The sequence below is a fragment of the Mastomys coucha genome, unplaced genomic scaffold (assembly GCF_008632895.1).
Source record: "Mastomys coucha isolate ucsf_1 unplaced genomic scaffold, UCSF_Mcou_1 pScaffold21, whole genome shotgun sequence".
Taxonomy (NCBI): Eukaryota; Metazoa; Chordata; class Mammalia; order Rodentia; family Muridae; genus Mastomys; species Mastomys coucha.
Window position 1 is genome coordinate 177559529 of NW_022196904.1, and position 11276 is coordinate 177570804.

General features: G+C 48.7%; 1 protein-coding gene across 2 annotated transcripts in view; it reads left to right on the forward strand.

The window, feature by feature from the left end:
* Positions 1–869: 869 nt before the first annotated feature.
* Positions 870–11276, forward strand: part of Mfsd13a (major facilitator superfamily domain containing 13A) — an 18149-nt gene continuing 7742 nt past the window's right edge. Inside the window, exons 1-2 of one of the 2 annotated variants that reach the window (XM_031390568.1) lie at positions 870–971; positions 10563–10805. In XM_031390568.1, coding sequence (XP_031246428.1) covers positions 10638–10805 — 168 coding nt within the window. In that variant the 5' untranslated portion in view covers positions 870–971; positions 10563–10637. Of the gene's footprint in view, positions 972–10562; positions 10806–11276 lie in introns of those variants that run through there. The other variant, XM_031390569.1, reaches the window with a different exon arrangement.

Consider the following 11276-nt stretch of genomic DNA (forward strand, 5'->3'; position numbering starts at 1 on the left):
AGACCAGACTGGCCTCGAACTCAGAAATCCACCTGCCTCTGCCTCCCAAGTGCTGGGATTAAAGGCACACGCTACCACTGCTAGGCCGAGCAATTCTTTTATTTGTGTATCAGCAGCCCTGTTTTTGTTTTTAGTTTGAGATAGGGCTTAAAGTGCCCGAACTGACCTTAATTCACTCTGTATTCACCACAGCCTAGCTTTCTGTGTGGCAAGAATTACAGACTATGCCTTTAATCTCAGCACTCAGAAGGCAGAGATTAGCAGATCTTTGGGAGTCTGAAGTCAGCCTGGTCTACATAGTGAGTTCCAGAAGAGCTAGAGCCACATGGAGAAATCCTGTCACATAAACAAAGCAAAACAAAACAAACTACAACAACAAAGGAAATTTCAGAAAGGCACAACCAGGCATTACTTGCTCATCTAATTCTTTTTACTATCACTACAAAGAGATCTGGCAGCGTGGGTTGTGGGTTGCTGGCCAAGTGCCTGTGTCTAACATCTGCCCTGGCTCCCGATTCCCTTGATTCCTCATGCCTACAGCTCAAGCTGGACTTTATGCTCGCAGGGCTCCCATCCAGCTGTAGGTAGTCCCTGCTAAATCCTCATCTTCTGAAATTAGGAACAGGGAAGGGGAGGGGAGCGTCCCCAAGAGAAACTTGATTTGAGCTGAAGTAACAGTTTTCGTGGAGGTAAAAGAGAAGAGATAAATAGGAATCCAGGCACCCTGGCCCTGTTGGCTACTGCCCGTGTTCTCTTGGGTCCCTAAGGGAAATAGCCCATGACAAACATGGCAGCGACAGCCTCAGGCGCGGTCACCTGCCCGAGCAGCTATCGGGAGAGCCGAGCGGAGCCAATAGCTGGGAAGGGGCGGAGGGAGAGACCGGGGAAGCCCGGGGCTGCTAGCGCGCAGGCGCACTGGCTGGCACCTGGCTCCCGTGCCGCGGAATTAGGCATCGTCTGCCAGGATTGCGGTGAGCTGCTGGCCCGCGGCCCGGGACCTCTACAGTCCCGGAGGAGCCGGCCGGACCCTGGGGCCAATCTGATACAAAGGACCAGCCCGAGGGTGGGGCGGGGATGCGTTGCGGTGTTTGAGTCATTGGGACACTTTGCGCGGTTCCTTGAGGTGCCAGATTATGGATTGGAAAATTCTGGGGTCAGGAGGAATTGGGATCAAGGGGCAAGCGTAGAATCCCCGCAGGAGGGCTCTGTTGTGGTAAGGAAAGGGGATGCACCGTTCAGGTTGCCCCCTGAGGAATCTGAGTTCGTGGATGCAATGGTTCAGGCCGGGATTCACGCGTTGACCTAGTGGCCCTTAACCCTGGTGGCACAGTAGAACCGCTGGGAAACTTAAAAGATGCTGGGCATCACCTCCAGAGATCCCGATTTTAGGGGTCCGAGTGAGGTTCGAGCCTAGGTGTTCTAGAATAGCTAGCTCTTCAGGTAATGTGCAAACGAAATGAAAACCACTACACGTGTTTCTGAGTAGAAAGCTCCTGGGTTGATTCCCAGTGAGTTCCTCGGGGACTTAGAAGTGGCCTGCTGCCGGGCGGTGGTGGCGCACGCCTTTAATCCCAGCACTTGGGAGGCAGAGGCAGGTGGATTTCTGAGTTCGAGGCCAGCCTGGTCTACAGAGTGAGTTCCAGGACAGCCAGGGCTATACAGAGAAACCCCGTCTCGAAAAACCAAAAAAAAAAAAAAAAAAAAAAGAAGTGGCCTGCTATATTCTGAGGTGAGTCGGCTGACACTTTCGTGCCACCATAAAATCCTGTGAAGGACCGAGAAAGTCCCATTTTCCATCCGAGGAGGGTGAACCTGTTAGCTCGGGGGAAGAGTCGGATCCCCTCCAACAGCTCCCCTGGGGCTCCGTCGTGCTGCGGAGAGGCTGAACAGGGTGTGAATCGGAGCTAACCATACAGTCAGCTGCTTGCGGAGAAAATGACACGTCTGGTGTTTATTTGCTTTGTTATTATGACGTGAAATTCCATCTGCTCACTCGATACCCCCGGGACAGGCAGGAAAAAGATTTGCTTTGTCCACAGATGGGGGAATAAAAACCTCTGTAGCTACTTGGGGATAAGGTTCAGCCTTGGCCAAGCACTGCTGATAACCGTGTTACTTAGTTTTCCCCACTCTGATCTCTACCGGCTCTCTCCTGAAGGGAGTGGGAACCGCCCACCCTCCTCCTGATAGTCTTCCTCCCTGGCCCAGCCTGTTTTCTTGGTTTCCTCCTCCCACAGTTGGACTCGTTGTCACCAGAGGTTGTTGCGGTCCGCCAGTCTTTTCTGTTGTTAATTGTTAATCACCCAGAAACCTTGGAGAGTGGACTGCTAGGGGAGAGATCTTGAAGTTGCCTTGGAGGGCTCCTCAACAGAGAAATGCTTCTTTTGTTTGTTTTGTTCTTTTTCTTTTTAAAGATTTACTTATTATTATAAATAAGTACACTGAAGCTGTCTTCAGACACACACCAGAAGAGGGCGTCAGATCTCATTACGAGTGGTTGTGAGCTATCATGTGGTTGCTGGGATTTGAACTCAGGACCTTCGGAAGAGCAGTCGGTGCTCTCACCCGTTGTGCCATTTCTCCAGCCCCAGAGAAATGCTTCTTGTCTCCTACCCTCTGCTGGTGCCTTCCATCTTGATAGAATCTTGTTGGAGGCTTACAACCCGCCCCCCTCCCCCTTTTAGTCTGGTCCCTTTTACTGCCTGGGTCACATTCTGCCCATATTGTTTTCATATTGGTGAAAGTGTTAGAAATGTTACTGCTGGCTTTTACCAACACTCTCCTCTACCTCTGCGGCCTTGCCGCACACGTTTGTTCCGAGGGACCGTAGGGTTCCAGGTTGCTGCTGTTTCTCCAACTCCCACAGCCAATCAGAGCACTTAGTGTGTGCTCTGGGAGATTGTTTTCCTCTGAGTGCCCTTTGTAAGGCCGAGGACACCCACGTTGGCCCTTTGGAGACAATGCACTCAGCAGGTGTTCATTGAGCCGGAGCTTGGGGGTGGTGGTGGTGGATCTGCAGTAGGCGTGGCCTAGCCTTGCTCTTAAGGAGCTTGTGAGCAGGAGGGAAATGAGAAAAGCATTTGTTTCCCTGGATACGGGAAAAGGTAGACAATACCTGACTGGGCGAACCTGGAGGGTATGAGGACCCTGGACCCGGCACATAAGATTGTGGAAGTGCACGGTGGAATGAGAGGTGCCAAGGTTTGTAGTCAGAACCTATTTAGAACCTTGGTTCCAGCACCTCATAGCCTGCAACTGTAGGCCAATTATTTCCCTGACGTCCGAGCCTTGCTTGCGCCTATAGACTGTAGGTGGGAATAGGAAATGCACTGTGAAGAATGCTTCACAGCCGTGGATGTGGAAGCCAGGCCTGTCCTAAAGATCTCAGAGCCAGCACACAGTCACTTCTAGCTTTCTGGATGGAAGGCAGCGAGCGCATGAACGGAAGTGTGGAGGTGGCATTTGAAACAGAAGTGGGAGGATGACACATGGGAAGGTTTGGGATGTGGCACGCAGCCACCCTGAGAGGCAGCCAAGGTGAATACAGCAATGACAACTTAGCAGGGTGTGGTGGCATACACCTGTAATTTCAGCACGGGGAGGCAGGAGGATTGCCACAAGTTTGAAGCCAGCCAGCCAGCCGGCCCTTGTCTAGCGAGTTTCAGGCCAGTAAAAGGTACATAGTGAAATCCTACCACAAACAAACAAACTAGGACATATATATTAGTTAGAGGGGTCCCTAGCTGATTTCTTTAAAAATGTATATTTTTTGTTATATATGTGTGTGTGTGTGTGTGCATGTGTATATATGTGTTTGCATTTAAGGATATGCATGCATAAGCCACAGTGAGTGTTTAGAAGGCAGAGGACAACGTCAGGTGTTTTTGGTTTTTCCAGACAGGGTTTCTCTGAGTAGCCCTGGCTGTCCTGGAACTCACTCTGTAGACCAGGCTGGCCTCGAACTCAGAAATCTGCCCACCTCTGCCTCTCAAGTGCTGGGATTAAAGACGGGTGCTACCACTGCCCAGCTATTATTTATTTATTTATTTATTTTTTTATTTAAGATTTATTTATTATATGTAAGTACACTGTAGCTGACTTCAGAGACATCAGAAGAGGGCATCCGATCTCATTATGGGTGATTGTGGGCCACCATGCAGTTGCTGGGATTTGAACTCAGGACCTTTGGAGTACACCACCATGCTCTTACCCGCTGAGCCATCTCTCCAGCCCTTTTTTTTTTTTTTTAAATTTTTTAAGACAAGGTCTCACTATGTAATGCTGGCTGGCCTGGAACTTAGTATGTAGACCAGCCTGGTCTTGAATTCTCAAAGATGTACCTGAATTGTCTACTGAGTGCCTGACCCTAGAACATTTTTTCTTCCGGATCTGTTTACTTTTATTTGTATATGTGTTGCCTGAGTGTATGTATGTGCATCATCTGCATGTAGGACCACCCTGGAGGTCATAAGAAGGCAATGGATCCCCTGGAACTCAGCCATAGGTAGTTGTGAGCTACCATGTAGGTGTTGGGCACTAAATGTGTCCTATGCAAGAACAATAACGCTCCTAACCACTGAGCCATCCCTCCAGCCCTTCACCTTTCACTTTTATATGGGTTCCATGGATCTGGTGCAGGTCTTGGGGCTTGCATGCAAGTGGTTTTACACACTAAGCCGTATCCCCCAATTCCTAGCCAATTTTTAAAGGTCATGAAACCCAGTAAGAGCTATTGCTTATGGAGAGTCCAGTATGTCCTGGGCCCAATGCTTGGCGATTTCAGCTCCTTTAGCATTTGAGCCCCACTTTAAGAGAGTTGGTATTAACCTCTCCACTGGCCCGAGGCTGCCAACTCGGCCATTCCCAGGACAGGCTTCCAGCTCTTGTGCAAGGTGAGCCGTGCACGAGTGGGGAGCTCCACTTGGTTGCAGGTTGCAGGATGTGCAGCTTATGCGATGAGGACAGTGTGGGCTCTGGGGTATTCCTTGAGTAGGCTTCTGTTCTCTTTTGAAGTGGGCTGAGAGGAGGGAGAGCAGAGGAGGAAGGCAGTTTGCTGTGGGAGTGGACTGTGGAGACACACAGTCTGGAAAGCACCATCACACCCTCTTCCCCTCTTCCCCGGGCAAAGCCAGTGCTGGCTCACCTGCGAGATGGAAACTCCCGGAAACTCCCGTCTAAAGGGTCGCATAGTGAGAAAGAAAGAGCTGGGTTTTTAAGCATCCAGGCGACTTGTGCCTTGCATGGTGCTCTGGGTTTCCTGACTGGTTAGTGCTTGCTATATTCTTGTATAGACAGGTGTATTTCCCCATCTTGCAGGCCCAGTAGAAGTAAATGACTGACTAGATCAAGGTACACCTGTGGAAGGAAGTAGGGATTTGAACCCTGCCCTTTTCTTTTCTTTTCTTTTCTTTTTCTTTTTTTTCTCGAGATAGGGTTTCTCTGTGTAGCCCTTGCTATCCTGGAACTCACTCTGTAGACCAGGCTGGCTGAGAACTCAGAAATCCGCCTGTCTCTGCCTCCCAAGTGCTGATATTAAAGGCGTGCGCCACCACTGCCCAGCACCCTTCCCTTTTCTAATAGCAAAAAAAACAAAAACCCAACAACAACCATTTAGCACCCCCCTTCAAGTCTTTTACCTTCTCTCCTTAGCACGCGTTTGGGAAGCCAGCATGTGGAGACGAGGCCCACCTTCTCCAGTGATAAGGGCCAGTCCCCTAGTAGGAGTGACTTCAATAAAGGCTATGGATGTGAACAGAGGAACTCTAAGAGTAGTGAGGTGACTGTCTTAGTTACTGTCTTGTTGCTGTGCAGAGACACCATGATTAGACGCTTATAGAAGAAAGCATTTAGCTTGGGCTCGCTTACCATTTTAGATGATCAGTCCATTATCATCATGGGCAGGGAGCCTGGCAGCCTGCAGGCAGGCATCAGAGCTGAGAGCTACATCCTGGTCCACAGGCAGAGAGAGAGAGCATGGGCCTGGCATGGGCTTTGGAAACATCTCAGCCTGCCCCCAGTGACACACCTCCAACAAGCCACACTTCCCGGCTTTTTTTTTTTTTAAGATTTATTTATTTATTTATTTTATGTATATGAGTACACTGTAGTTGTCTTCAGACGCACCAGAAGAGGGAATCAGATCTCATTATAGATGGTTGTGAGCCACCATGTGGTTGCTGGGAAGTTGAACTCAGGTCCTCTGGAAGAGCAGTCAGTGCTCTTAACCTCTGAGCCATCTCTCCAGCCCTGTGTGCTACAGTTTCTTGTCATTTCTGCAGACTCAGGCTGATTGGCAGAGAGACGTCAGCTGAGACAGGTGCATGTGCTGAAGTAAGACCCGTGGAGGACACACGATGTCTGGAGGGTATAAATAGGACTCCATGGACAGTGACGGAGGCTGAGCTTGGCTTGCTTACAGAGCTAGCTGTGCAGCACTTATTGGTCTCGCATCTTTGCTGATCTTCACTTCCCTGAGAGAGGCACAGCTGAGAACTTCTGTTGGTGTCTCTCCTGGACCCGCCTGCTGACTTGTGCTAAGGCTGAGGCCTGGCTGTCTCAGTGCCACTGCTGCTGATTGGTGTTTGCTGTCTCAACTCTACTGGACTCGTGTATCTGTGAAGTGTTTTCCGAGTGGACCGAGCCGCCTCTACTAACCTGATAACTAAACGGCCGGTGTCCAGGCAACACAGATGGGAGTTGCTCCAAAGAACCTTTCTAAACAGGTCCACTTCCCCTGTATCCTTTTTTTCCCACTACCTCTGGTTGGGTGGTGGGCTAAAAGAGAGGCTAAAGCATTTAAGAACCATCAATTAAAAAAGGGTTTTTAAAAAAACTAAAGTTACACAACTACAATGACAGTGACCTGAGTTATAGATAATAATGGTAGTGACACTTTGCTTTGTGTAGCCCAAAAGGTCCTAGAGCCACATTTTTCTGTGTGTATGTGTGTGTATATGAGACTCTGTATTGAGAGTGTGTATATGTGTGTGAGTGTGTAAGAGAATGTGTGTATATGAGAGTGTGTATGTATATGTGAGTGTGTGTGTGTATGTGTGCATGTGTGTTAAGACTGGGTCTCACTATGTAGAGCAGGCTGTTTTTGAGCTCACAGAGATACACCTGAGTCTTTTGTAATTGAAGGTATGGGCCACCATGCCTGGCCTATCCCATTCAGCCTTCTTTTCTTTTTGGGAGGTGGGGTGGAGAGGGAGTTGTTTGTTTCAAGACAGGATTTTTCTGTATTTTTCAGGATTTTTCAGGATTTGGCTGTCCTGGAACTCACTCTGTAGACCAGGCTGGCCTTGAGTACATAGATCTACCTGCCTCTGCCTCCTGAGTGCTGGGATCAAAGGCATGGGCCAATACAGCCCATACAGTCCCCTTTTTAATCTTTATCTTTTGATTTCTATTTTTTCCCCAGACTAGTCAAGTGTGGTAGTAAGAAATTACTACTCTTTAAGACAGGGTCTCACTAAGTTGTCCGAGCTGGCTGTGAACTCTCAATCCTGCCGCTTTAGTGTCCTGAGTATCTGGAATTACGGGATTATGCCAGGAATCCCGATGGAAAGTGAGAAGTCTGGACTCTGTGCTAGCTAGGTGCAGACTAGAATGACTCTCTTCATGGAAAGAACCAGACCGGCAGAAGGACAGGAGGAATGGGAGGCTGGGTTGGGAGTGGCCACACCGTAGAGACCTGCAGGCATGGTGGGGAGGCGGGGAGGCTGAGTCTTGGCGAGGGAGGCCCTTGGAGGTTTTGTTCCTTCTGTTGGACTAGGGCAGAGGGCAAACAGGATATGACTGGTGGGGGAGTGTGTGCAACCTTTGAGTCATGCAGCCTGGGGAAGAAGTCACATTAGGCTACCATCACAGATAACACAACCCGATGGCTTAAAGCAACTGAATTATTTGCTCATGGCTGGAAAGTCCACAGTCAAGGCCTGAGCAGAGAGTCCTGTTTCCGCTGGAAGCTCTGGGGAAGAGTCCTTCCTTCTCTGTCTAGCTTTTGGAAGTCTACTGGTGACGTCAGCACTCCTTGGCTTGTGGCTGTGTTATGGCACCTGTAGGCTTCATCCTCACATGGCCATCTTTGCTTGATTTGATGTCTTAATTCGGTTTACTGTTAGGGTTAGTTTGGGGTTACTATCGCTATGATGAAACTTTGCTATGATAAAATACCAAAAGCAAGCTGAGGAGGCAAAGGTTGATCGTGCTTATTACACTTCCACATCCATAGTCCATGGCTGAAAGAAGTCAGGACAGGAACTGAAACAGAGAGAGAACCGAGGCAGAGCCCATGAGGGGTACTGCTTACAGACTGGACAGCCTGGTCTACTTAGTGAGCCAGGCTAGCCAAGTTACGTAGTGAGTCCTGGCCTTAGAACTAAAAGAGAAAAAAAAAAGGACCGGATGCGCTCATACACCGATTCCAGATGCACCACCCCAAGGAACTAACCACCCAGGGCGAGCGTATAGAGGCCTGCTCGACAGCAGTGGGTATAAACAGCAGCCACACAGAGACGCTTGAGAACAAACACCATGCGAGAGTACAGAAACGGGGGAGAGGGGTGCAGCTCAGTGCTGGAGCCCTAGTCTAGCATCCACAAGGCCCTGGGTTCTATCCCAGGCAAAGAGGTGGGAGATGAGAACCTTACTTGGACACAGCAAGTCATGTGCACATTTGAAACCAAATTAAGATGGAGTCATATTGAATTGGTATGGCCAGTCTCTTATTAAAATGAAAATTGAGCCAGGCAGTGGTGGCGCTCACCTTTAATCTCAGCACTTAGGAGGCAGAGACAGGAGAGGATTTCTGAGTTCTCGGCCAGCCTGGTCTACAGCGTGAGTTCCAGGACAGCCAGGGCTACACAGAGAAAGCCTGTCTCAAAAAACCAAAATAAATAAATAAATAAATAAATAAATAAATAAATAAATAAATAGAAAAAGAAAATTATCAAGTGTGCTGACTAGTTTGTTGTTGTTGTTTTTTTTTCTTTCTTTTTTTTTTTTTTCCGAGACAGGGTTTCTCTGTGTAGCCCTGGCTATCCTGGAGCTCACTTTGTAGACCAGGCTGGCCTCGAACTCAGAAATCTACCTGCCTCTGCCTCCCAAGTGCTGGGATTAAAGGCGTGAGTCACCACTGCCCAGCTGTGCTGGCTAGTTTATGTCAACTTGACACAAGCTAGAGTTACCTGAAAGGAGGAAACCTAAATTGAGAAATGCTTCTTCCATAAGACCAGGCTCTAAGGCATTTTCTTAATTGGTGATTGATGGGGGATGGAGCAGCCTATTGTGGGGGGTGCCATCTCTGGGCTAGTGGTCTTGGGTTCTATAAGAAAGCAGGCTGAGCCACCAGGAGCCTGGGACTTACCATGTAGACCACGCTGCCATGGGACTCACAGATTGTCCTGCTCTGCTTCCCAAGTGCTGGGGTCAGAAGCATACAGCACCGCAGCCAGCCATATCTTGTTCTTTTGAACAGGGTCTCAGTATGTACCCCTGGCTGCCCTGGAACTCACTGTGTAGACCAGGCTGGCCTTAAGCTCAGAGGTCTACCTGCGTTGGCCGCTTAGTGCAGGATCACAGGTGTGTACCACCAGACTTAGTCTTGCACTTGGGTCTTACAGAGTGGAGTTCTCGAGAGCTTTTCCCATTTGCCCCGGTGGTTCATAGAAATCTGATTTGGGAGGTCAGTTAGAAAGGCTTTAACATCAGATAAACCTGGATTCAAGAAAAGGAAACATTTATATGAGTTGATGAGACACCAGGGGATATATGAAGTCTGGATTCAAATCTATTGCTTTTCGGCTATGTGACATTGGCTAAGGTACTCAGCATTTTTAATTTGAGTTGTTCTGTAAGACCATAATACTGCTTCCTAGGAATTTTTTCTATAAAGATAACAATCATACCAATGTTTGAACCATTGATTGAACACCTTTCTCAGTAAAGTTTCATCCCGTACCCAAGGCCAGCCTGAATTGTGCAGCCCAGGCTGGTAGCCCAGGCTGACGTGGAGTTAATGGTCCTCCTGTTTTGGCCTTCCTAGTGCTGGGCTTAGAGGTATATGCCATCATGCCTGGCTCATGGTGCGTTTTCTATGAGCTTTTCTGTTTAATCTCTCTGGTCTTTCATATAGTGATTCCCTTTGACCTTTTTGAGAAAAAGAAACTCAGATTAACCATATCGGTGCTGCCTACCCTGTAAGCACACTGTGCCCAAAACCACCGAGGTCACAGCTAGACCATTTGGGTTAGACAGCATGCTAAGTATCCAGTCTGAGAAGGTAACCTGGCCCAGTACGTGGGCGCCTGGCTTGGATATAATTCATCACCAGCTTTGTCATACACACAAATTCCCTCCCAAAGGAAATGAGTTTAAGAAAAAAAAAATGTTTTTTTTGGTGTGAGGGATTAAATGTAGGAGCTAGACTAGTAGATAACCACAGAGCTACAGACCCCAGCCTGGAGCGAGTTATTCATGTTATGGGTTGTTGAAGGTCTCAGAGAGCTGGATTGACAGAATTAGTGCTGATCCTTGTTTCTCATTGGCTTCTTCTTCTCCAGAGACGAGAATGGTCGGACTGGCAGTGTCTGTGAGCCCTCCTCAGTGCCCTTGGGGCTGAGGCTCCACCAGCAGCCATGGGGCTAGACCGGCCCCAAGCCTGGCTGTTGGGCCTGCCCACCGCTGTGGTGTACGGCTCCTTGGCTCTCTTCACCTCCATCCTGCATAATGTGTTCCTGCTGTACTACGTGGACACCTTTGTCTCGGTGTATAAGATCAACAAAGTGGCCTTCTGGGTTGGAGAGGTAGGCCAAGCCCGGGGCAGCCTGCGCAGTGGGAGACTGGGCATCAGGTTTCCAGGTCGACAGAAGGTGCTGGGTCCTGACCCAGTGTTAGGCTCTTGGGGCAGGCTATGCTGTTTAGCAAAACTCAGCTAGAAAAACCGGTAGGTAGCGTCTTTTTTTTTTTCTTTTTCTTTTTTTTTTTTAAGGTTTATTTATTTTTTATTTATGTGAGTTCACTGCAGCTGTCTTTAGACACACATTAGAAGAGTTAGAAGAGTGCATCGGATCCCATTACAGATGGTTGTGAACCATCATATAGTTGCTGGGAATTGAACTCAGGACCTCTGGGAGAGCAGTCAGTGCTCTTAACTGCAGAACCATCTCTCCAGCCCAGCCAGTAGGGTCTTTGGTTTTTCTGAGACAAGGTTTCTCTGTGTAGCCCTGGCTGTCCTAGAACTCACTTTGTAGACCAGGCTGGCCTCGAACTCAGAA